The following is a 27,501-nucleotide window of genomic DNA, read 5'->3' as shown; positions in this document are numbered from 1 at the left end:
CGTAGTATACACGAGTCTCAAATGAATTCACACCATACTAAAGTTTACTGTCTTGTCCATTAAGTCTACATTGACAGCATTACACCTGTCAACTTCCTTCTGATGGTCCTGGCTATTGCTTGTTATTACTAAAATGAGATAATTTTTTTTTTTTTTTTTTTGCATAATGATGAAGGAACAAACACTACATGAGCTGATTTCATATCAGAAGGTAATATATATATCATTTAGTAATGTGAAATACACATCGTGTACCAAATTAACCATATGATAAGTACTGGCCTGAAAAAACCCAATTTATTTCAATTGAATTTTCACGCAATAAATATTGATGTGAAATACACATTATAACAATAGAAAACAATTAATTACTCTTTGAAACCAATGATAAGGAACTTCCACTTACCTCACAGACCACGCCCGCCACCTCGTACCAATAACAAGTGTGTCTGCCCCATCCCCGGTGAAAGCAGTGACGGAAATCAGTGGTCCCAGGGGCACAGTAGACCATGTCCCACCCAAACCCGTCCAGCCTTCCTGTGTTATACTGCTTGTAAGTCGCATTTCCTTTCCCGAAAGAAAATAGCACTCATTTACATGATTCTTTAGACAAACATTCTCAGCTAATGTTCAATTTTGAAATTTAAAGTATTGACAAAAACAGATTTGCTTCCACTTCTCTATTTCAATATACATACTCCCTTGCCAAACGACAATGTAAAAAGATTGGTGTCAAACTTCGACACCATTATGATGTCGGACTTATATATATATATATCAATCATAGGATAAAAACTGCACCCAACAAAAGCTATCAATGGTTACCATGGTATTTGGTTTACCTATATCCTAAAGTCCGACAGACGGCGCTGGCGTCATCATCGGCCCACCAATCACCACATACGTCCCACCAACGACCCCCTTGATAAATGTTTACACGTCCGGTCTGGTTGTTTTCACCGCCAACAAGTCGAATCTGGAAATCTAAACAATGCATATGTATGTAACTGTTAGCAGTAAAACACCGGATTCATATAAAATTCAAACGGAACTGAAGCAAAGGTTTGCTTCCAAGCAGAGGCATCCACTGTTACGAAAATATTTTGAACTGTGTCTCATAACGATATCAGACAGCGAGGGAAGCTTTGCAGGAGACGTAACTAAACATCAGGCAAATAGAGATATTTTACAGTGCTACTTGGTGCTTTACAATTTAATAGCAATTGATCACTGCATGATCGCAAGAGGCGATTATTTGGGATCTTATCTTTTCTCTTCTTTCTAACACCCTCCTTCTTCCTAATGTCTCCCTTGACACTGCCTCACGTTTAGCCTTTAGTTGAACGTTCGCCCTTGTGAAAAAAGCTTTGACTTCTGTCTCCGGGTCGAGACATACCAGAGTCTATAAAAATTGTAGTTGTTGCTCTTGATTAACGCTTAGTATTTTAGGGAATGGGACGACTGGTTCGCCGTTTGTCAGTATAATGTGACCGGGTGAGGTGTCCTCCTGGATGTCCTCGACAGTATGCTTCAATGAGTTAACACTATGGGGTCGACATCAGATTCGCGATATTACAAGGGGACAGACAAGAACATGCCGCCGTCTCCCAAAACACACATACACTGCACTTATGCATTTTGCACACATCCGTCAAATAACTTAAAAACCAATCACACCGCCATTGTGAGAAAATTGTGTCTATGGAGAAATACTACAAAATGGTATTTATATTACATCAATAAAGCTGGTGGTGAAGTATCATTTTCTTTACTTGCTATCCAATAAACAATATAATAAAGCAGAGACAATAAATATGTTTTTGCACCTGGAATATTTTCTGTGTAACAGCGGACGGAGGCGTCCATGAAGATTGTACGGCAGTGGTGGGCGTCCTCGCCCCAAACAAGGCCTGGACACTCCCCAAGGCGAGGCTCTTTGCCACCACAACTCAATTCATTTAGCCAAATAGGCCCTGGGGGTCGGGCCCCGAAATTATATCCGGCCGGCCACATCATTGCCTCTCCGCCATAACTGTTAGGACAAAACGTTATACATGTACATTTAAGACAAATCTGCGAACGCGGTAGAAACGTGCGACGTAAAGTCATATTTAGGTCACGTTCTTCGATACAGATCTAAGCCCTTGATTAGAGTTTCTGACATAAAGTTGACATTATTAATGCATAACATACTAGAAACAATTTAATGTCGAATCAATAGCAATTTGAATGAACAAGTGCCATTTTCTGATCAGACATAGTTGGTCAATCAATGTATATTCGTAGTCCCTTCCTTCTAAGACAAGTAATACATATCTGATTCATATGATGTCGATGTTGTTTGTTACGGCTATGATTTGACGAACAACACATACCACACTGCCATTGAGATTAGAACCGTCCGTGTGTATGGCCGATGTTTACCTATAGCCCAGTTGCTGACAAATGACAGCTGCGTCCCTCGGGTCCCAGTCCTGGTTACAAACTGTGCCCCATTGTCCATCATGTCGTACCTGGACACGCCCCTCGTTGGGTCCAGTCCCTCCTATCAGGCGCACAGGGACGTCTGTTAAACGACAATACATAGAGGATTTTGAATGGTTTCCCGTTTAATATAACATATATTTCACGAGTATGACAGAATATCGATATTTTCACGAGTGCAAAATAACCAATTTATCTATCTGCGTTTCGATTGGAAAAACTGGCAAGTTTCAACGAGGTGAATACAAAGGTCCGCTTTCATTGGTCAAAAACGGAAAACTTATAATTTCACTGAAAAACTTATATTTTCACTGCAAAATCTTATATTTTCACTGCTCATCGCTGCAGTGAAAATATAAGTTTTATTAGTTTGATAAATTTCTATATTTCACTGGCAAAAATGCAATAAATCTCACACCTGAATACAATGCTTGGCATTTTTACGATAGTTACTTAACAGTTTATTTTTTATATTCGATGATCGACCACGAATAATATTGCAAGTTTTCAGTCCTTTATATCTACCTTCTGGTGGGATGGTTCTACATGCCACGCCCACATCTGCGTCGTGATTACAGACTCGTGGAGGGTTTTGGCTCCATCCTGTTTGGCTGCACTGGTCGAGAGTTGTGGCATCCCAGGGGCAGTCAAGATCGACCATAATAGGGCCACGCCCAAATCCATATGTCAGTTTTGGCTTGGGGAGTCCGCCGCGACTTAAAATGAAATTGATTATAACAAGTCATTAACATACATTCCATGAGCTAATCATTCCTAATTCACTATGAATGCGTTTATAGAATGACTTCAAAACTATCCATATCATAACCTACAAAAATAGAACAACCTAAACACTATTCGGAAACTGTACTGGTCGTTCTATAGTGTCAAATTCCACTTGTTGGATACTTTCTAACAGAATCAGATGGAGAAAAAAATACGTAGCTGGACCTCGTCAGAGTCTGAAAGTATTTATAGATGTGTAATCATTGTGGCGAATTGTGTAATTCTGTATATAATCAAGTATAATTAATATTACACAACTCCTTCGAGACACTTTTTTTTCCAAAATGTGCAATAAAAACATCGTATTACATAAAAACATGCATGAAAATTAGTTGATCATTTTTGTAGCATGCCGTGAAAATGTAAAAAATGCGCCACAATTTTCGGGATCCATCACTAGATCTGTCCATTTTTAGTTAACCATATTTTGGGTAAATACCATTGCTTTCCGTGTGATATTTTATCGTACCTGCTAAAGCTCACACTTTATGAATTTCACAGGTAAGTGTTGTTGGTGATTCTCAATTCACGAACACATGTAACCAATTACTTACACATTTCGGTGTTAAACAACGAGTTGTCTTGACCTGTTACCCGGATCGAGAGGATTGACAATAGATGAAGCTCTCAATCAATTGTAGAACATCATAACTAGTATGGCTGGCGTTTGGTGCTGAGTATCTATAATTGATACAAATTAGACGGTAATGATCCCTACATAGGTACAGCAATGGTCATCTCGGTCACTACCATGGTCATCACACTTACACACAATTTCTGTAACTGGTCGACGATAAACCCAATAAAACACTCAGTTTCCTAACATGGAAACATCTGTCAGAAATGAGAAATGGTTGTGAAGATACGGTGTCACAGAACTAAGCTTAAATGAGTAAGTACCACTAAGGTGTTCGGTTCAGTATCCCCTGTATTACCGTCTTAAATAATCACTAATTCGGCCTGGTAATGTGGCGGTTCACAAGCTTACCACAACATAATAACAGTCTGCCTCTAATAGTCTCACTATTTCTACAGTGCCTTTTACAACAACGGGTACTGAGTGTAACGTTGTCATTTCTCTGGTTATCAGTTTATCCATACCAAAATCGGGATTGTTCTGATGAAAGCAGGAACTTTTATTTTTCCGGAACACTTGACCTTGATTGTCTTTCTTACAGTGTCGTAATGTAAATGATTTTACCTTTTGATAGTTTAGTTTTAGTTTGATGTGCTTCTTTCCTTAACTTCCTTCTAGTCTGGTATGTTGTTAGTACCTAAATATCTCAAATTGCCACTGGGCCGTAAAGCAAAACAATATAATCTTTATTGTAAAATGTATGAACATGAAAATGTAATTTTGATATATCATATGGTGCTAATGTAATAGGGTTATTTTTAATAAAGTGTTTGATATTTGTGAAATGTATACATGTACATGTGTGATAATTATTAATAAAATATAATAAATATGTAAAGTATTTATTATTGAGGTATAAGATGTTACGGACTAAGTTTTGGCGTGGACATAAGAAGTCGCTGCGTGATGTTACTGGTCACAAGTTTGATACCATTCAGGACTATGACAAACTTCGCATTGCTGTTAGGCAGATAGAGCAGGCCGACGCCTCACCAGAGAAGCCTAAACCTGTTAAGGTTGCCATACCACACAACGAGGACATTAAAGAAATGAAGGCTTTGGTAAAGGACCTTACGACTGAGATGTCCAAGCTGAAACAGGATTTAGTATCCTTGCAGAAGAATAGGGAGTCAGGCCATGGTCGTCCACCTGCACGTGGATCTTATAAGGTACCTCAGGACTATAGGAGGCAGGTTTTCGAATTCATCTGTCACCATATAGAGTCGTATTCTTGTATTGGTAAGTTTGTATCTTTCTTTAGTTGTTTTCCCCTGTTTCTGTTTCTGTAAGAATGATATTTGAAAGTTATGAATGATAAGATCATGTTTTCCATATTTTTAATACTTTGAATACATATACGTATATGTACTGTACACGGTTATCGTACAGCAGAGATATTTTTATAAATGTAATAGTGTTCATATTTAAACTATTGTACAAGTGTGAAAACTATACTTAATTTATTATTGTAGTTTACATCTGTTGTGCGGTATGACGATCATGGAAGTGAGCAGTGTTTAGCCTTACGTTGATGCACTATACGTGTTGTGTGTGATTTTATATTACCGAGTAATCGTCATTATCTGTGATATTTTATCGTGTTAGCGTTGTCTTGGAAATACTATTTATTTATATGTAATTGTACGCGTGATCTGTTGTTGTATGACAGATGTATGGTTTGTGAATGAAACTAATTATGTTTTATTATGTATGTTTCAGAACGTGGGTTTTTGAGAAATAATAAAACCTTTTATATAAAACGAACCCAGCGGCATTGTCATCATTTCAAGACAAATTACACCCCGCTACACTAAGGAAACAAATTAGTTGAACAGAAGAAAAAAAAATAACAAACAAAAATAACAAAACACAACAAAATGTGACAAGCAGGTTACGTTGACCTCGGGGACTTACCCATCAGCGGTGTCTACCACCTACAATCTCAAAGGATTATACACCCAACAAGTTATATTAGCACCTTTCATAACAAATTGTCTGGAATAGAAGAAAACGTTTTAATCTCCGATGTAAATAATCGACGAGAGTTGATGAACGTAGCGTACAAAACATCACATACTTGTATGCTTTCCAAAGATCGTCAAATACACGAACGCATTTTTTCAGTATTAACAACGCATTAAAAAATATCTACGATTCCATGAAAAGAAGGAAAATACATAATGTACCTGCGTGGTGATGAAATTTTATATCTGATGGGAGTTTGCTTATTTTGGCGACATATTGATGGAAGGGAGGTAACTAGAATACTTTATTCAGTGTTATCATCATATAACGACACAAACAATGCCTGCTATTTCGTGGTGTTATATCTGTAATTTTCACGACTTTTGATATCTAATTGATGTTTGACCGCATTTAAAATGTTACAAGTGCTGAGTCAAAGACGAGCTTACTGTAGTTGATGCAAGTATATTTGAATTTTTCAACCATGACGGGAAGTTGCAGGGTGTAATGAGTAGGTTGCAAGTGGTAGGGTGTATTTGGTAGGTGTATGATGAGAGTGGTAGGGTGTAATGGGTATGATGCAAGTGGTAGGGTGTATTTGGAAGGTGTGGGCTGTAAGTGGAAGGGTTTCTGGGTAGGATGTAAGAGGTATGTGAATGATGTAATGGGGTAGGTCGTGTGTTGTAGTGTGTATTGGGTAGAGTGTAAGTGGTAGGGTGTAATGGGTAGGTGTAATGGGTAGGTTGTGTGTGGTAGGGTGTAAATGAAAGAGTGTAATAGGCAGGGTGTAATGGGTAGACTGTGTGTGGTAGGGTGTAAGTGGTAGGCTGTAATGGGTAGGGTGTAAATGGTAGGGTGTAAGTGGTAGGGTGTAATGGGTAGGGTGTAATGGGTAGGGTGTAATGGGTAGGGTGTAAGTGGTAGGGTGTAATGGGTAGGTTGGAACGGGTAGGGTGTAAATGGTAGGGTGTAAGTGGTAGGGTGTAATAGGCAGGTTGTGTGTGGTAGGGTGTAAGTGGGTTGTTGTAATGTGTAGGTTGTAATGGGTCGGGTGTAATAGGTAGGATGTAATGAGTAGGGTGAAGGTGTAGAGGGTAAGGTGTAGAGGGTAAGGTGTATACGGTAAGGTGTAGGTGTTGGGGTAGAAGATAGTTATATTCTGTGTATGTTAGTATATCTGGTGGTTCCTGTGTTCTGTGTGACGGTATGTCTGGTGGTTGCGTTGTCAGCACAGCAGTTGTTATTATTGACTCCAATTGAACCCATAACGCCACATTGAAAACCACAGGTATTCGTTAATACACCCAATATATAATCACAAGAACATGCGTACACATCGAGAAAATTGGTCATTTGTCCCCTAATTTTAGTTATAATTAGAGTTTAGCTTACAAGTCGTATTTATTATTTACTGAGCCTTCCGGTCAATATCTGATGGAGATTTCTAGAATTAACACGCGATGTAATATTGAAGCATATTTTAGTATTGAATACATTTTATTACTCTCTGATATTAAATAGTTGTCCTTATATAACAATGATCATCACAAGCAGGAATGTTAAAGGTCGTCTAAACAGCAGGTCAAGTGATATCAATGATATTTTACAAGGCTATAAAACCCTCCTATGAACCAATTTAACAGAAGTAACATGATCAATTTTAGTATGTACTAGGGCTAATCATTGGTTTTGCTGTTGATATGTAAGTTCTTAAGGTTCAAATCAAAAGCAAATCCGGAGATAGTTTACTAAATCACTACTCTGGTGCACTGGAACAAAAGCACCATGACCAATTGTTAGTATGTATCATGGCTATCCATGACCTTTAATTTGAAAAGCTACCTGTAAATAATAAAAAAAAAACATGCAAAAAATGCATGTTTCAGTGACAGATCATTAACTCATTTGTATCACATGTATTGCACAAAATACCATGACGTTTTGCTCACAAGTGTATATTGCACACACTGGGAGTATTTTTTGACATGACATGATTTGACTTTGTAATACGTATAAACACGGAGTCTATTTTGACATTGAAATGCAAATGGAGGCTCTGAATAATATCACACAAATATGGCACAAATAAGGAGGCATTTCAAGCATCAAAAATGTTCTTATTAGACACTATTTAGAACTCAGATCATGGCAAGAAGAAAATATTGCTCACTCGCTGAGTTTGAGGTAAAATATGCATATTTCTGAAAAGGCATTAAACTCCACAGTTAAACAATCTGTCTCTTAAACATCCTCCTTGTATGATATTGGAGCATTTTTATTTTATGTCATATTGGTTTAATATTATTCATAGCCACCATTTGCATTTCAAGGTTAAACCCAAATAAGTTTGTACACGTCCATATAGTCAAACCCGGTCAAACAAATGCTTCTATCGTGTACTATAGACAGTTGTGAGCATAACAGCATTAGAATTTTTCAGGTTTTGCTATTTGAGTGATTAAGAGTTATATCCTGCTACATCTTACCACAGAGTAGCTATCCAGAGAAAAATGTAAGTATCGTCAGCAAATTATTGGTAATTTTAAGACACTACATGTCCTACCTAACATTTTGGTATACTTATTGCATGCCTTTTTTGTGCAAACTTGTTGATTTTTGTTGGTGTCAACATTATACTTCTATTAAGATAACCTACATTATTTCCTCATTAGCCAGTATTTGATCAAGTGTGTATGATATCTAGGTTTCTATTGGAGGTTTATTTATATATTTGTATTGTATTCACTAATCCATACTGAATTTTTTTCAAGACGATAATTTGAGGTCAAATACAACATATCCCGGTTTTACCATCCTGCAGAAATACACTTCTATTTAGACCATGGGCCATTTTATTAGAATCGTTTTTTCCTGAGTGTTGCCCACACAGGCCGAAATAATGGATTTATAATTTAAAGTCTCTAGATAGCCCGGTACATTGCCGGCAGTTATCTGATACGAAGTTCCAGTTCACTTGCTGTATGTGTGTTTAGCTTTCAAAGTTTATCTACATTGACACGTGAATAGCGTTAAAGACGTATTGATGACCATTCATTAACATTCATATGTAAGAAGCAAAAACAAAAGCAAAAAAAAAAAAAAAAAAAAAAAAGAAAAAACACTGTCTGTGCCTGATCGTACCAGGGAAACCAAAAAGTTAACTTGGATTTGACAAGTATCGTTTAACTCAGCGTTTTTGCTTTCTTTGGGAAATCTTTTCGTCAGATAGCCTGCAGAAAGCTTTTTTTTTAAATGTTTTGAATCATGCAGTCAGTAACAAATACGTTTCGTACCCTTCAAAGATATTTTAATGGATTGGGATTCAAGAATTATATCTCGTTTTAGCAATTCTGTTAATTCTGATCATTATATAACATTATATACAATGTAATAATAATCTATGCTATCATTCATCCTTATTCATAGTAGAATACACTCCAGAGTAGCATTAGTGATTGAAATATTCTGACTGACACAACACAAACAAGGAAAAATGACACCAATTCCAGACATAACAATACCGCTGTCGGATTTAACTCGACTCGTGTCCCCATATCCTGTACATCTCTGACAACACCAGACTATAGACTACAGATTATAACGAACGTCTGGAATGAATATAGGTCCACGACACGGACGCTTCACCGCATCGGTCGCCGGGTCGTATTCGTTCACATATACCGCTCTTCTTATTTCTTCTGCTGAAAAATATATGCATCTCGCCATTGTTAAAAATGGAATGGATGTTGGTTATTTGTACTTTTAGCTCGTGGTATGATAAACTCACCAGAACGATTGCTAGCATTAGCTGTAGGGAATATGGTCTGGGCTCGAAATAACAACAACAAAATAACTCTTCTAGAATCTATGGTTTTGACCACAGCACATTTTCAGTGTATCTTGATACATATGTTACCTAGCCGACACTTAAATTTGGTGAGCAATAAACCTATTGAAACTGACTAGATATTGTCTCCCGTGTTTTGTTGTTCGTGCTTAAGTGGGTAAATCAAGACAGTTGAACTGCACTGTACATACAAAAATCAGATCATATGTTTTCGCTTTGATATAGCATGTCACTTGACTAACGCTTCGTTTTTCGTATTTTTGTGTCCTGTATGTTGGAGTACCATGTCCGGGGAAAAGGTGACATATTGATATAAGAATTGTACAAAAGACACGCAATATAATAGCCCATTGAAGTTCTAATTGAGAGTAAATACTGTAGAGCCAAAACTGAATTAAACACCACCATACACCTCGTCAGGGATGCTAGGGACATCTAACAACTGTTTAGTTATTCTTTGACCCGTCAGTGACGCTAGGGACATCATACTATTGCGTAGATAATCTAGGACTCATCAGTGACATCATACAACTGCTGTAGTTGTTCGAGAACTCATCAGTGACATCATACAACTGTGTAGTTGTTTCGAGAACTCATCAGTGACATCATACTGCTGTTTCGTCGTTCTAGGACTCTTCAGTGATGTCAGGGACATCAAACAACTGTTCGTCCTTCTCAGACCCGTCAGGGATGTTGGGGAAATCACACAGCTAGTTCGTCATTCTAGGACTCGCCAGTGAGGTTAGGGACATCATGCAACTGTTTATTCATTCTAGGACTCGTCAGTGACGTCGGGACATACCGCTGCATGATATTCCTAACATTTTTGACCAGTCCTAGAAGGATGAAAGAGCTATATGATACAGTTTAATTCATTTTAGTTCTACTAATGTTTTGTTTTTGAAAGGTGCTGATATCTTGCATGCCTTTTGTGCAATCCTTCTTAATATATCTTGCTGCCCCTGTTGCATGATTGTAGAAGCGACCAAACTTTCCACACAATTTTATCTTCCTAATGTCTCCCTCCCTTGACACTGCCCCACTTTCTAGGACCGAGGTATACCAGAGTATTTTTTACACATATGTTATTCCCAACAGATTATCAAATTTTTATTTAAAACTGAAAATTTGTCAGCTTTTAAACGCCGTGGAATATGCCACACATGTTACAAACAACACTTAGAGAGTGACACCGATCAGTTATTGGTCGGTCTGTATTAGCAGGTGATTATAGGTGATCAACTGCTAATCTTATCAATACCAACGAAGTACGAGTTCTCGGTGACTGTAGGCCTTTTGTATAACGTAGATAGGTCTATGTTAAAATCACGTGATGTTCGAATTGTCGTTAAGTTACCTGACACTTTATGGTCAAATTAACAAACTTGAATTTAAATAGAAATTACTTGTAATTATTATGTATGTAGACGAAGCAATAATTACATATACAAGATTGAAGCAGAATCTATAATTCATATTCCTTTTCAACATGCTGACACAACCGACTGACGTTTATGAATGGGCAAAGATAAGAACCCTACCAGGATTTATAGGAAGGCCTAGTTATTATTGATAACACTCGCTACCAGTCTATGCGAAGACAACATGTTCGCGTTTCGTTTTTTCGTTGTAGTTTTTCTGTCAATAGTTGGGATACAAGCGACACCTTCCGATAACAGGGACGACCTCCAGGACAAGGAGCTGACGGAGATTAAGGAGATGGTGAAGTTACAGTCAGAACTGATCCAATCACAGGCGGAGATGTTGAACAAGTACGACCAACGTATAGGTATTCTGGCTAATTAATTACAACTTCAATATACATTTTTCTCACAAGCCATGACATAAAAATGTTATAGGTAATAACAAAAGATTCCATAAAATTTTATTTTATCTGCGGGTGATGTAAGTTTCCTTTAACAATATAGCATGTTCTGTGTCATTGGTTTAGTTAATTCATTATTCAGATACATGTTCCAAACATCATTTCGATTTTTTTTATTATTATTATTATTTTCTGTGCACTTAACCTCTAGCATATTCTTTTACATGACCTGACCTCTACCACAGGTCCACATATGACCTATCTTCTAAAACAGGTCGTTACATGACCTGACGTCTACCACAGGTCGTCACATGATCTGACCTCTACCATAGGTTCACATATGACCTGTCCTCTACCACAGGTCGTCACATGACCTGACGTCTACCATAGGTCGTCATATGATCTGACCTCTACAACAGGTCGACATTTGACCTGACCTCTACCACAGGTCGTCACATGATCTGACCTCTACCATAGGTCCACATATGACCTGTCCTATACCACAGATCGACATATGACCTGACGTCTACCACAGGTCGTCACATGATATGACGTATATCACAGGTCGTGATATGACCAGAATTCTACCACATGGTATATTTTTCTTGTTTCTTTTTACGAAAACTTTCAGGAGCTCCTGTTATTTATCCTGAATCCCGGTCTCATTTTCTCTTTGTTTCTCTGTTTTGTTGTTGTTGAATATGAGCCAGGTTTTCGTCCTGCTATTAAACAGCTCTGCTGATTTTTCTTCTCGTACTTCATAGATTTACTGCAAAAAGAAAACCATGGCCTTGTTCAACAGCTAGAGGCGTTACAGATTGCCAAAGAAATCATGGAAACAAGATTAAAACACTTAGAGCATGTCAATATTCCCGTTCGCCCTGATACGGATATACCAACCTCTATGACCCATTCCATACAGACGGTAGAAGACCCCGACCACAGTCAACTTTATCCACCAAGTATTGAAGGTAAAGCTGGTAATGATGATCGCCGGAGTAAATCGAGTTATCGATCGACTGAGATTATTGAGAGATTAACAAATTAGAATTACTTTTTTTAAAACAGCGACCGCATCTTGAGCGAAAATTACCACTTAATCTATTCCTTAACATGCTAGTGCGATTTCGAATTCTGGTGGGAATAGGCGTTTTCAGAAAGAGTGTACAATGTACTGTACAAAACAACAATTATAGCGACAATTATCTCTCTTTTAACCATATCGATAAAACAACATACCATCTTTACAGGTGAAAAACAGTCGCGGACACGAAGAGTTGCTGATATGGGTGAGTTAAAAGTAGAGATTTAAATCAATATATTCGCGGATACGGAGCGTTGCTGGTGTGGGTCGGTCAACAGGGGATATTTAAGTCATTATGTAGGCGGATACGGAGCGTTGCTGGTGTGGGTCGGTCAACAGGGGATATCTAAGTCATTATGTAGGCGGATACGGAGAGTTCCTGATGTGGACGAGTAAACAGTAGAGATTTGAATAAATATCGTGGCGGATACGGAGCGTTGCTGGTGTGGGTGAGGTAACAGTAGAGATTTAAATCAATGTCTTGGCGGGTACGGAGAGTTGCTGATGTAGGCAAGTAAACAGTAGAGATTTAAATCAATATGTAATTGGATACGAAGAGTAACTGATGTTGGTCGTTTTCATTATAAATAAATAAATAAACTTATTTTTAAAATAAAGATTACGGTATGTAACTACATTTTTATGTTTTCATACGCGATGTTTTCCGGCGAATAAATTGTTTTAGTCGTTCCGATGTGGGCTATACAATGTCCCCTTAACAGAAGAAAACTTCCCCTAGTTTCTTGATATTACCTATAGTGCTGCAGCAGAGGGCCCAAAAGTCCTCTATTCTTTGACCAACCGGTACCCATTTTGGCACAAATCTCCTTATAGCTAATATTGAACAGGGATATCTTTGGAGTGTAAAAATGAAAGAGGACATTCTGGGAAATGCTGGGAACTTTTTTATAGCACTTTTTATCTGGGTACCCATAATTGACTTAAATTTCAATTGACAAGGGCCAGGCAAACTATAAGAAAGTATATCTATTAAGATTAGATAGTGCTTTTTGTTGAAACATGGTTTTTAAGATGCTATTGTATCTTCTAAATCCAAAAATGTCGTGTATTCAGCCATATTGTTACCAAAACAGCCATTAAGTAGACAGTTTCAAAATGGCCGCTGAAAACGTTAACAAATCTTAGTTTTATCATATTTCTTCTTCTAAAAATGAAAACAATCCAATGATAGACGGACAACTTTCAACTTGTCATCCTATATGTGGGCACGAAATCAATTTGTATGAATTATTACTTGTAACGAAATATGTCTGATGTGAAAAATAGGATACATTTATTTTTTCAGATAAAAAAATTACTAAAGTTTTAATTTATAATCATTATTATACCTTTTCAGCATAGATATAGAAAAATGTATGAATAAAATTACAACTCAATTTTCTAATTGTTATTATCAATTCAATATATTGAAACATGGGAAGGTAAATTCAATGAAACAAATGTTTTTGAACATGCACATATTTTATTTATTTAATTTAGAAATTGTGCTTATATATTGGTATACCTTTGTTATCGATTTATCAGGTTTTTGAGCATTTTATATTTTGACCTGACTCTCAGGATTTTGCTGATTTTCGAATGGTGGTGAGCTCTGTTATGGAGAAAATAGACCTATTAAAAAAAAAAAATTTTGTAGGAGTATGTAACGATAGATTAAACGATTAATGCTCGAAAAATCGATCGTTTGACACTAACCGATTATATCCGATCACCGATGTTGATATCTCGACCGATTCCCAAAACTGCTATGTAGTGTAGGAATATCGGTTAGTATGGAGTATTATGTAGGAACATCAGTCAGTATGGAATACTGTGTAGGATCATCAGTCAGTATTGAATACTATGTAGGAAAATCAGTCAGTATGGAATAATATGCATGAACATCAGTCAGTATGGAATAATATGCATGAACATCAGTCAGTATGGAATAATATTCATGAAAATCAGTCTGCATGCAATACTGAATGGTATGTCAGAACACCAGTCAGTATGAAATAGTATTCATGAACATCAGTCAGTATAGAATATTATCCAGGAACATCAGTGAGTATGGAATACTGTAGGAATTTCAGTCAGCATGGAATATTTTCGATATGGAATATACTGCTTAGAAACATCATTCGGTATAGTATAGGTAACATCATTCGATATGTAATACTAGTAAAAGATTCATTCATCATAGAAAACTGCATAGAGGAGATCAGTTAGCATTTAATAATATATAGGAACATCAACGATACATTTACACATATATTTGCATTTTATACTTATCATGTTATCTGACTATAAACGTACTTCAGTATAAACATATTCCAAGTTTTTTTCCAGACAAAACAGTGTTACTATCATTTTTTCTATAAACTCTTACTTTCTTAAATACTGATTCTTATATGTATAGGATGGCGTAAATAAGTGATACTTTTGAAGTGTTTCGTATAATTAGAAATATTCTTATTCTAATAATTTCAGTCGTACACCTAAAAGTAAAAGTTCAGTTTGGAAATAGTTATTCTGGTATTTTTATTTTTCGGTATATCTATATATTTGCAATAATGGTAGTTGTAGATGTGGCAGCATTAAATGTATATGATGGATCTGTGCCATACACAGATATTTCATTTATTATTTACATTGTATAATTTCCACAATAATATTGAAAATATGACCTTTGCTGTAGGCTAGCACATGAGTATTTTCTGTTATCATCAGATTCGATCTGACAACATAATGCGGCCCATGTTGGATCTATAAGATTTGTAGGTCCACTTTACTCATTATTTTTAACTATAGCACTTTTATCGGGGTACCCATAATTGATTTAAATTTCAATTGACATGGGCCTGACAAACTATAAGAAAGTATATCTATTAAAATAAGATAGTGCTTTGTGTTGAAACATGTTTTAATGTTTTTTAGATGCTATTGTATCTTTTTAATCCTAAAATGTCGTGTATTCAGCCATATTGTTACCGAAATAGCCATAAAGTAGACAATTTCAAAATGGCCGCGGCAAACGTTAACAAATCTTAGTAGGTATCATTTTTCTACTTCTAAACATGAAAAAAAAACACTGATAGACGGACAATTCTTAACTTGTCATCCTAAACGTGTGCACGAAATCAACTTGTATGAATGATCACTTGTGAAATTGCAACAAAATATGTTTATATGGAAGGAACGGAAGACATTTGTTAATGAGGAATTAGTTGTCCATAGAGCTATTGGCAAATTGAGAAGAAAAATGAAGAAGCCTGATGTTCAGTTAGTAAGCTATCACGCGTCTGACTCTATGAACATTCAGTCATTAAAATACTTTGTTGATCCCCTGCTTTACAAAGCTAATGGGTGATCGGCAAGTGCAGATCTCTATTCTACCGCAGCTGACCTAGCAGATAACGACTATCTTAAATGTCTTACCATTGCTTGTGACATAACCACACTTGCTCGGACATACGGAAGTTAGTGTAGCCAAGGGTCAATTTGGCTAAATTGATGTAAATGACTTCTTCTCTTGATCTAAGCAATGAATATCACTGATATTTGACTGGTACCATCCTTATTGGGTAGAAATTTAAAATTGTTGAAATGGTAGGGCCAAAAGAGTTCAATTTGGTTTAACTGATATAAACGACTTCAATTAAGTTGCGTACATCGCTCATACTTGGTAGTAGCATCCTTATTTGGTAGGACTGACCCCCTGGGGGCCAAAAGGGCGTGCCCAAAAAGGGTTCAAAAATTATAAAGGTCGATTATTTCTGAATGGATATCTAATGTGTATGTTGTCATTTACGTGTGATTCAACAATATCTGCAAGGAATTTTGACGTCTCTTTTTAAGTATTTTGTTCATCTGTATAAGTTTATGGTTCTTTCGTCTACATTCAAGAGTTTTAATTCCAGATTTAGTATATAATTTAACACAGGATACCCCCTTCTTAATCCTTTAATTATTCTCAGGAATTGGATTGATTCTAAGCAATGTTTTATTTTGGTTTGTACAATTACCCCAGATTACATCCCGATATTCTAAAACTGACCTTGTATTTAAGGTATAGATATTCTGGAGATTTTTCTATTAACTTTGTGTTTAAGTGTGTTCATTATTGTGTACACTTTGTCACAAGTATAGTTTATACAGTAGGTCCACTAACCGTCACTACTAAAAGTTAGTTCTAAATACTTGTGATCCATGACACAACTGACTGTATCATAAGGAAATAAAAAATCAGGATTGATTATCTCTTTGTTACTGGAGAAAAGTACTAATTCTGTTTTTAATGGATTGAAGTTGGTATCCCATTTTTTGCCCATGTGTTTATAATATATTATCTATATCATTAGTTAATTGTTCAGCGATTTCAATATGGTTATTGTCTACGTTTTCGTACAGTGGAGTATCGTAAGTGAATAGCATGATTTTGGTTTAAACAGTATTTTATTATCAATACAATACATGGGTCAATATATACAATAATTGGAAATTAGGGATTTGGCAACAAGAGTACGCTCTTATTTAAAGCCATCTCCCTATAAGATTATTTGCAATTATGATTTTGCTTTCAACGCAGTCAGTTATGTCATTGATATTAATTAAAATTAAAAAGGGACCAAGCACCGAGCCTTGAGGAACATCTACTTTTACATCTTTAAATGTAGAGTAAGATCCTCCTGTTGAGACGCTTTGCTTTCTATCAGAGAGATAATTTTTAAACCATTGCAGTACTTTATCTGTAATACTTTTGTTTGTTTGTTTAGGTTTTACAGCCAATCGACAGCTATGGACATTTAGGGCCAAACAAAATAATATTTATTTATTTTATTTGAGTTTAAAAACAGATAAAAACATTTTTGAACGATTCGTATTGTACATGTATATTTAGATCACTGTGATAAAAAGGTGGGTTAAAATCATAAAAAAATATATATAACGGATAGAATATGTGAACTTTTTGATGTATAAATAACGTCAAAGATAATAAGGTAAAAGGACGTTAAAGTCTAGTGGATAGATCGACTTCTTTCACATAGCGAAAGAGTGCTTTCAAATCCACGGAATTGAAAAGAGTTTCCAAATCTGGGACTCAAAAGTATCTGTCACGAATGTGCTTTCAATATCTACAACCAACTGACACTTAACGAATATCAAAAGTAATTCAAAATTGAATTAAATTCCATTTGTTAACATTTTCCTGATAACAACAGAAAACATCATAGTGTTTGTCATGGAGCAGAGTTTTGATGTTTATATTGAAAAATTGTGACAGTGTGAAACCTGCAATCAATGTCAATCTCTTGAACGATTATTTTGTTCCTTGGTTTTATGTGTGTCTTTCTTATAGACGGCAGAGAGAAAACTCCGATCTAGATGGTATTGTAAAGGCTGTCATAGATGGGTATAGATGGGTGGAACTGACAGGAGAAGGTAGTATGGTTAACACAGACAAAAATAACAGATACACCTGATGAATACAAACATTTATTAGAATTACAATGAAACAATGACACTTTAAAACAAAGCTGTTTATACCGTATGACGGAAGTGATGCACTAAGTGTCTCTCTGTTTGAGGTCTAATGTAGACGGGTGTCTAGAGGACACCATCGAGGACAAGACGGTGAAAGTGCTGAACGAAAGTGGATCCAGCACACAGAAAAATATACTTCTTCCAATATAATATATCTTAAATCGTTAACTTATAGCAGCGTATGACATATGTATTGTTGTAACATTGGCTGTCAGTAATTAACCGTCTTAGGTATTATCTTTTTGCTCTATCTTCCCTCATATGTAACACTAAGCGTGCAGTAAAAACTTAAATGTATGTGTCTGCTTTCCATTTTTATCGTAGTATACACGAGTCTCAAATGAATTCACACCATACTAAAGTTTACTGTCTTGTCCATTAAGTCTACATTGACAGCATTACACCTGTCAACTTCCAAGTCCTTCTGATGGTCCTGGCTATTGCTTGTTATTACTGAAATGAGATAAAATTTGGGGTGGTTTTTTTGTGTGCAAAATGATGAAGGAACAAACACTACATGAGCTGATTTCATATCAGAAGATAATATATGTATCATTTAGTAATGTGAAATACACATCGTGTACCAAATTAACCATATGATAAGTACCGGCCTGAAAAAACCAATTTATTTCAATAGAATTTTCACGCAATCAATATTGATGTGAAATACACATTATAACAATAGAAAACAATTAATTACTCTTTGAAACCAATGATAAGGAACTTCCACTTACCTCACAGACCACGCCCGCCACCTCGTACCAATAACAAGTGTGTCTGCCCCATCCCCGGTGAAAGCAGTGACGGAAATCAGTGGTCCCAGGGGCACAGTAGACCATGTCCCACCCAAACCCGTCCAGCCTTCCTGTGTTATACTGCACATAGGTCGCATTTCCTTTCCTGAAAGAAAATAGCACTCATTTTTTTACATGATTCTTTAGACAAACATTCTCAGCTAATGTTCAATTTTGAAATTAAAAGTATTGACAACAACAGATTTGCTTCCACTTCTCTATTTCAATATACATACTCCCTTGCCAAACGACAATGTAAAAAGACTGGTGTCAAACTTCGGCAACAATTATAATGTCGGACTATGTCAATCATAGGATAAAAACTGCACCCAGTAACAGCTATCAATGGTTACCATGGTATTTGGTTTACCTGTATCCTAAAGTCCGACAGACGGCGCTGGCGTCATCATCGGCCCACCAATCATCACATACGTCCCACCAACGACCTCCGTGATAAATGTTCACACGTCCGGTCTGGTTGTTTTCACCGCCAACAAGTCGAATCTGGAAATCTAAACAATGCATATGTATTGTAACTATAAGCAGTAAAACACCTGATTCATAGGAAATGCAAACAGAACTGAAGCAAAGGTCTGCTCCAAGCAAAGACATCCACTGTTACGAAAATATTTTGAACTGTGTCTCATAACGATATCAGACAGCGAGAGATGCTTTGCACGAGACGTAACTAAACATCAGGCAAAGAGAGGTATTTTACAGTGCTACTTGGTGCTTTACAATTTAATAGCAATTGATCATTGCATGATCGCAAGAGGCGATTATTTGGGATCTTATCTTTTCTCTTCTTTCTAACACCCTCCTTCTTCCTAATGTCTCCCTTGACACTACCTCACGTTTAGCCTTTAGTTGAGCGTTCGCCCCTGTTAGAAAAGCTTTGACTTCTGTCTCCTGGTCGAGACATACCGGAGTCTATAAAAACTGTAGTGGTTGCTCTTGGTTAACGTTAAGTATTTTAGGAAGTGGGACGGCTGGTTGGCCGTTTGTCAGTATAATGTGACCGGGTGGAGTGGGACAACTGGTTGGCCGTTTGTCAGTATAATGTGACCGGGTGGAGTGGGACGACTGGTTGGCCGTTTGTCAGTATAATGTGACCGGGTGGAGTGGGACGACTGGTTGGCCGTTTGTCAGTATAATGTGACCGGGTGGAGTGGGACGACTGGTTGGCCGTTTGTCAGTATAATGTGACCGGGTGGAGTGGGACGACTGGTTCGCCGTGTGTCAGTATAATGTGACCGGGTGGAGTGGGACGACTGGTTCGCCGTGTGTCAGTATAATGTGACCGGGTGGAGCGGGACGACTGGTTCGACTGTTGTCAGTATAATGTGTCCGGGTGGAGTGGGACGACTGGTTGGCCGTTTGTCAGTATAATGTGACCGGGTGGAGTGGGACAACTGGTTCACCGTTTGTCAGTATAATATGACCGGGTGGAGTGGGACGACTGGTTCACCGTTTGTCAGTATAATGTGACCGGGTGGAATGGGACGACTGGTTCGCCGTTTGTCAGTATAATGTGACCGGGTGGAGAGGGACGACTGGTTCGCCGTTTGTCAGTATAATGTGACTGGGTGGAGTGGGACGACTGGTTCACCGTTTGTCAGTATAATGTGACCGGGTGGAGTGGGACGACTGGTTCGCCGGTTTTCAGTATAATGTGATCGGGTGGAGTGGGACGACTGGTTCACCGTTTGTCAGTATAATGTGACCGGGTGGAGTGGGACGACTGGTTCGCCGTTTGTCAGTATAATGTGACCGGGTGGAGTGGGACGACTGGTTCACCGTTTGTCAGTATAATGTGACCGGGTGGAGTGGGACGACTGGTTCGCCGGTTTTCAGTATAATGTGATCGGGTGGAGTGGGACGACTGGTTCGCCGTTTGTCAGTATAATGTGACCGGGTGAGGTGTCCTCCTAGATGTCCTCGACAGTATGCTTCAATGAGGTAACACTATGGGGTCGACATCAGATTCGCGATATTACAAGGGGACAGACAAGAACATGCCTCCGTCTCCCAAAACACACATACACTGCACGCATGCATTTTGCACACATCCGTCAAATAACTTTAAAACCAATCACACCGCTTTTGTGAGAAAATTGTGTCAATGGAGAAATACTACAAAATGGTATTTATATTACATCAATAAAGCTGGTGGTGAAGTATCATTTTCTTTACTTGCTATACAATAAACAATATAATAAAGCATAGAAAATAAATATGTTTTGGTACCTGGAATATTTTCTGTGTAACAGCGGACCGAGGCGTCCATGAAGATTGTACGGCAGTGGTGGGCGTCCTCACCCCAAACAAGGCCTGGACACTCCCCAAGGCGAGGCTCTTTGCCACCACAACTCAATTCATTTAGCCAAATAGGCCCTGGGGGTCGGGCCCCGAAATTATTTCTGGCCGGCCACATCATTGCCTCTCCGCCATAACTGTTAGGACAAAACGTTATACATGTACATTTAAGACAAATCGGCGAACGCGGTACAAACGTGCGACGTAAAGTCATATTTAGGTCACGTTCTTCGATACAGATCTAAGTCCTTGATTAGAGTTTCTGACATAAAGTTGACATTATTAATGCATAACACACTAGAAACAATTTGATGTCGAATTAATAGCAATTTGAATGAACAAGTGCCATTTTCTGATCAGACATAGTTGGTCAATCAATGTATATTCGTAGTCCCTTCCTTCTAAGACAAATAATAAATATCTGATTCATATGATGTCGATGTTGTTTGTTACGGCTATGATTTGACGAACACAACACATACCACACTGCCAATGAGATTAGAACCGTCCGTGTGTATGGCCGATGTTTACCTATAGCCCAGTTGCTGACAAATGACGGCTGCGTCCCTCGGGTCCCAGTCCTGGTTACAAACTGTGCCCCATTGTCCATCATGTCGTACCTGGACACGCCCCTCGTTGGGTCCAGTCCCTCCTATCAGGCGCACAGGGACGTCTGTTAAACGACAATACATAGAGGATATTGAATGGTTTCCCGTTAAAAAATATATCGAAATATTCTGTCATACGAGTGAAATATATGTTATATTTAACGGGAAACCGTTCAATTTTCCTTTTGTATTTCATAAGCTTAAAAAAAATTAAAAACATCGAAAAATTAATAGTGTCAAAAAATTCGGGAATCAGTAATGACGTCATCTCTTTGTGACGTAACTTCACGTCAACTTGACGGCGCCATTTTAAAAAGGTCTGATCAACGCAATTTAAGCGCTTTCTGCTGTTATAGGAGAATCTGTGCACGAATAGCTAACGTCAAGTGAGTATTTTGTCAAAAACTAGTCTGAAAATTTCAGATATACAGCAAAATAACCAATTTATCTATCTCCGCTTCGATTGAAAAAATCGGCAAGTTTCAACGAGGTGAATAAAAAGGTCCGCTCTGATTGGTCAAAAACGGAAAACTTACATTTTCACTGCAAAATCTTAAATTTTCACTGCTCATCGCTGCAGTGAAAAATCTTATATTTTCACCGCTCATCGCTGCAGTGAAAATATAAGTTTTATTAGTTTGATAAATTTCTTTATTGCATTTTTGCTAGTGAAATATAGAAATTAATCAAACTAATAAAACTTATATTTTCACTGCAGCGATGAGCAGTGAAAATATAAGATTTTGCAGTGAAAATAGAAGTTTTATTCACCTCGTTGAAACTTGCCGATTTTTCCAACCGAAGCGGAGATAGATAAATTGGTTATTTTGCTGTATTTCTGAAATTTTCAGACTAGTTTTTGACAAAATTTGACATTTGCTATTCATGTACAGATTCTACTATAACAGCAGAAAACGCTTAAGTTGCGTTGATAAGTCTTTTCAAAATGGCGCCGTCAAGTTGACGTGGAGGAACGTCACAAAGAGATGACGTCATTACTGATTCCCGCACTTTTTGACGCTATTAATTAAGCATTGAACGGCTTTCAGTTGGCATTCATAGTCAATATGAATGCCAACTGGACAGAGGCAAATTCAACATGAAGCGCGACTATGAATGCCAACTGAAAGCCGTTCAATGCTTATATTTACCATCTGTGATTTTTTATTTGTCGTGCGATTTTTTCTTTTTTTGGGAAATTTTCAAATTCAAATTTCAGTTGGCAGTTCATAAGCCATCTTCGCTAGCCAAGGCTTCTGATTACGTTACCCTACACGAACCCTTGGCGGATATAGTCGTGTTCAAACCGTCGCGCCCTGGAATCCCAGGGCACCCAATCAAATCGCGTTTTACATTCTGGCTTGGTTTCACAGTAAACAAAAAATGCGGCACCCAGTACAGAGCTACACTGCCGACTATGTCATGGCATTTTACCTAAATACAAAAATCACAATCTTTGGGGGAACATTCGCAGTCATATAAGTCATTGATCACATATCTCATCGAAATGACACCAAACCTCGATGTGTGTTTGTAAACATCACCGATGAAGTAAATCGGTAACGCTTGTTTTGATTGGTCGAAAATTTCATGCGTGAAGGGTGGTAATTTCGAATCACCGCTAGAGGGCCAGAACTGACGCCTATATCTGCCAAGGGTTCGTGGAGTGTAACGTAATCAGAAGCCTTGGCTAGCGAAGATGTTCATAAGCTGGTGAACTCGCAACTGAATTGGTAGGGTTATATAGTGGCAGTGCCATACAATGGTAAATATTTTGTAATGTTTTTAATTTTCTTTTTTAAATGCAATAAAAAGAAAATTGAATGGTTTCCCGTTAAATATAACATATATTTCACTCATATGACACAATATTTAGAAATTCTGTCATACTCGTGAAATATATGTTATATTTAACGGGAAACCATTCAATATCCTCTATATATTTCACTGGCAAAAATGCAATAAATCTCACACCCGAATACAATGCTTGGTATTTTTACGATAGTTACTTAACAGTTTATTTGTTTATATTCGATGATCGACCACGAATAAAATTGCAAGTTTTCAGTTCTTTATACAACAATGTATCTACCTTCTGGTGGGGTGGTTCTACATGCCACGCCCACATCTGCATCGTGATTACAGACTCGCGGAGGGTTTTGGCTCCATCCTGTTTGGCTGCACTGGTCGAGATTTGTGGCATCCCAGGGGCAGTCAAGGTCAACCATGATAGGGCCACGCCCAAATCCATATGTCAGTTTTGGCTTGGGGAGTCCGCCGTGACTTAAAATGAAATTGATTATAACAAGTCATTAACATACATTCCATGACCTAATCATTCCTAGTTCACTATGAATGCGTTTATAAAATGCCTTCAAAACTATCCATATCATAACCTACAAAAATAGAACAACCTAAGCTCTATTCGGATACTGTACTGGTCGTTCTATAGTGTCAAATTCCACTATTTGGAAACTTTCTAACAGAATCAGATGAAAAAAACACGTAGCTGGACCTCGTCAGAGTCTGAAAGTATTTAAAGATGTGCTATCATTGTGGTGGATTGTGTAATTCTGTATATAATAAAGTATAATTAATATTACACAACTCCTTCGAGACACTTTTTTTTCCAAAATGTGCAATAAAAGCATCGTATTACATAAAAGCATGCAGGAAAATTAGTTTATCATTTTTGTAGCATGCCGTGGAAATATCAAATATATGGGATATTCTGAAATAATAATGGAAATTCGTGTACTATCCTGTGTGACTTGTATGTATAACACAATGCAATCGGTTAACGATATGTTTACCTGTATCCCAGTATCTTACAGACGAGGTTAACGATATGTTTACCTGTATCCCAGTATCTCACAGACAAGGTTAACGATGTGTTTACCTGTATCCCAGTATCTCACAGACGAGGTTAACGACATGTTTACCTGTATCCCAGTATCTCACAGACGAGGTTAACGATATGTTACCTGTATCCCAGTATCTCACAGACGAGGTTAACGACATGTTTACCTGTATCCCAGTATCTCACAGACGAGGTTTACGACATGTTTACCTGTATCCCAGTATCTCACAGACGAGGTTAACGACATGTTTACCTGTATCCCAGTATCTCACAGACGAGGTTAACGATATGTTACCTGTATCCCAGTATCTCACAGACGAGGTTAACGACATGTTTACCTGTATCCCAGTATCTCACAGACGAGGTTAACGACATGTTTACCTGTATCCCAGTATCTCACAGACGAGGTTAACGATATGTTTACCTGTATCCCAGTATCTCACAGACGAGGTTACCTGTATCCCAGTATCTCACAGACAAAGTTACCTGTATCCCAGTATCTCACAGACGAGGTTAACGATGTGTTTACCTGTATCCCAGTATCTCACAGACGAGGTTAACGATATATTTACCTGTATCCCAGTATCTCACAGACGAGGTTAACGACATGTTTACCTGTATCCCAGTATCTCACAGACGAGGTTAACGACATGTTTACCTGTATCCCAGTATCTCACAGACGAGGTTAACGATATGTTTACCTGTATCCCAGTATCTCACAGACGAGGTTAACGATATGTTTACCTGTATCCCAGTATCTCACAGACGAGGTTAACGATATGTTTACCTGTATCCCAGTATCTCACAGACAAGGTTACCGATATGTTTACCTGTATCCCAGTATCTCACAGACGAGATTAACGATATGTTTACCTGTATCCCAGTATCTCACAGACGAGGTTACCTGTATCCCAGTATCTCACAGACGAGGTTACCTGTATCCCAGTATCTCACAGACAAAGTTACCTGTATCCCAGTATCTCACAGACGAGGTTACCGATATGTTTACCTGTATCCCAGTATCTCACAGACGAGACTAACGATATGTTTACCTGTATCCCAGTATCTCACAGACGAGGTTAACGATATGTTACCTGTATCCCAGTATCTCACAGACGAGGTTAACGACATGTTTACCTGTATCCCAGTATCTCACAGACGAGGTTAACGACATGTTTACCTGTATCCCAGTATCTCACAGACGAGGTTAACGATATGTTTACCTGTATCCCAGTATCTCACAGACGAGGTTACCTGTATCCCAGTATCTCACAGACAAAGTTACCTGTATCCCAGTATCTCACAGACGAGGTTAACCATGTGTTTACCTGTATCCCAGTATCTCACAGACGAGGTTAACGATGTATTTACCTGTATCCCAGTATCTCACAGACGAGGTTAACGACATGTTTACCTGTATCCCAGTATCTCACAGACGAGGTTAACGATATGTTTACCTGTATCCCAGTATCTCACAGACGAGGTTAACGATATGTTTACCTGTATCCCAGTATCTCACAGACGAGGTTAACGATATGTTTACCTGTATCCCAGTATCTCACAGACGAGGTTACCTGTATCCCAGTATCTCACAGACGAGGTTAACGATATGTTTACCTGTATCCCAGTATCTCACAGACGAGGTTACCGATATGTTTACCTGTATCCCAGTATCTCACAGACGAGGTTAACGATATGTTTACCTGTATCCCAGTATCTCACAGACGAGGTTGGCCTCAGAAACCCCGAACAGCACGTCACAGACAGTCCCCCATACGCCTTCGTACAACAGCTCCACTCGCCCCTCCCCCTCATTGGGAGAATCTACCAATCGGACGGGTACCAACACGTCACGTACATGTTCACCTGTAACCGATAACAAACCACGAACTATATACGACGGAATCTCGCCCTGTTGTTATAACATAAAGTTGAACGATGCAATGATCAGCAAAGTGGTACCTTGTTATAAATTAAGAGTCATTTACAGGTTGTCAACACCACTTGGGATTGTACTTTCAGTTTGTATAGATACAATTTTGTAGAAATGTGCTAAGTAGAATGTTTAAGTCAGTGTTATAGACTGAAAGTCAAATTCAGAATATGCCTACCTGAAATAAACCATCATACATGAATTAAAAAACATATATCCCGGTACGTCAAGGTCCAGCAGAATAAGTACGTTGTCTTAAAAAGTGCAATGTTCGCAGGAAGATAATTACATGTACAATCTCGTTATAAATTCATGCTCTTTGTTATAATAATGGCGTAGATGAAATATGTTAAGTTCAATAGTATTACCGCCATCGCATTCTCATTGATATACAGTACGTACAGAGAACTGCATTAAACATAATATTTGATCTGAACAAGACAAACATTAATAATATATACTATACCGGGGTCGGTGTCAGCCGTGAGATTGAGTACCGATGTACGGACCACGCCTGTAAATAAAAGAAGTGAAAACACAATAAACTTCATGGATTCCATCGGTCAGTTCGGGCCAGCCACCGCCTCCTTCGATTCGGCACTGGGTAATGTTGCGAGGCAGATCTTGACAGCAAACAGCTGTTGCTCATGCTGGGTCGCTTACCGCTAACTAATTAATCAGCCCAGCAGACTGTTCACATCCTGGTTAACTTATCAGGCAATAGAGAATCAAAACAGTATCTGTCTTTTACGAAAAAAAAAATCGCCTGTTGTTTTGCTATTTTCTTTAACTTGTATGCTACTTCATCTATCTTTTTA

The 27,501-nt window shown here is 37.9% G+C and overlaps 3 protein-coding genes and 1 long non-coding RNA gene across 6 annotated transcripts; 2 read left to right on the top strand and 2 right to left on the bottom strand.

The window, feature by feature from the left end:
• On the bottom strand, positions 1 to 27,288 carry LOC117325299 (neurotrypsin-like). Of its 3 annotated transcripts, XM_033881417.1 has the most exons (9): positions 27,150 to 27,288; positions 26,454 to 26,616; positions 23,983 to 24,173; positions 21,814 to 21,955; positions 21,214 to 21,419; positions 19,337 to 19,478; positions 18,907 to 19,072; positions 18,577 to 18,625; positions 1 to 85 (listed from the first exon to the last, which is right to left on the bottom strand). In XM_033881417.1, exons 1-8 carry the CDS (start codon positions 27,241 to 27,243, stop codon positions 18,623 to 18,625), a joined length of 1,107 nt encoding a protein of 368 aa, XP_033737308.1. In that variant the 5' UTR covers positions 27,244 to 27,288; the 3' UTR covers positions 1 to 85; positions 18,577 to 18,622. The 3 variants fall into 3 exon arrangements, with proteins under 3 accessions (XP_033737308.1, XP_033737307.1, XP_033737309.1); XM_033881416.1 differs by lacking the exon at positions 1 to 85 and having other exon boundaries at positions 18,108 to 18,625; XM_033881418.1 differs by lacking the exons at positions 1 to 85; positions 26,454 to 26,616; positions 27,150 to 27,288 and adding an exon at positions 24,790 to 25,060 and having other exon boundaries at positions 18,108 to 18,625.
• Positions 12 to 3,160, bottom strand: LOC117325300 (neurotrypsin-like). The gene is made up of 6 exons (XM_033881419.1): positions 3,010 to 3,160; positions 2,425 to 2,566; positions 1,827 to 2,032; positions 843 to 984; positions 407 to 572; positions 12 to 128 (listed from the first exon to the last, which is right to left on the bottom strand). Exons 1-6 carry the CDS (start codon positions 3,143 to 3,145, stop codon positions 126 to 128), a joined length of 795 nt encoding a protein of 264 aa, XP_033737310.1. The 5' UTR covers positions 3,146 to 3,160; the 3' UTR covers positions 12 to 125.
• On the top strand, positions 11,181 to 12,935 carry LOC117325301. The gene is made up of 3 exons (XM_033881420.1): positions 11,181 to 11,508; positions 12,309 to 12,515; positions 12,795 to 12,935. The coding sequence occupies exons 1-3, from the start codon at positions 11,325 to 11,327 to the stop codon at positions 12,854 to 12,856; spliced, it is 453 nt and encodes a 150-aa protein (XP_033737311.1). The 5' UTR covers positions 11,181 to 11,324; the 3' UTR covers positions 12,857 to 12,935.
• LOC117325302 lies at positions 25,624 to 26,394 on the top strand. The gene is made up of 3 exons (XR_004532236.1): positions 25,624 to 25,999; positions 26,148 to 26,319; positions 26,351 to 26,394. It is a non-coding gene; the product is annotated as an uncharacterized LOC117325302 (long non-coding RNA).
• Positions 27,289 to 27,501: the final 213 nt, after the last annotated feature.

Source organism: Pecten maximus, chromosome 4 (assembly GCF_902652985.1).
Source record: "Pecten maximus chromosome 4, xPecMax1.1, whole genome shotgun sequence".
Lineage (NCBI taxonomy): Eukaryota > Metazoa > Mollusca > Bivalvia > Pectinida > Pectinidae > Pecten > Pecten maximus.
This window is presented reverse-complemented; position numbering and strand designations above follow the sequence as displayed.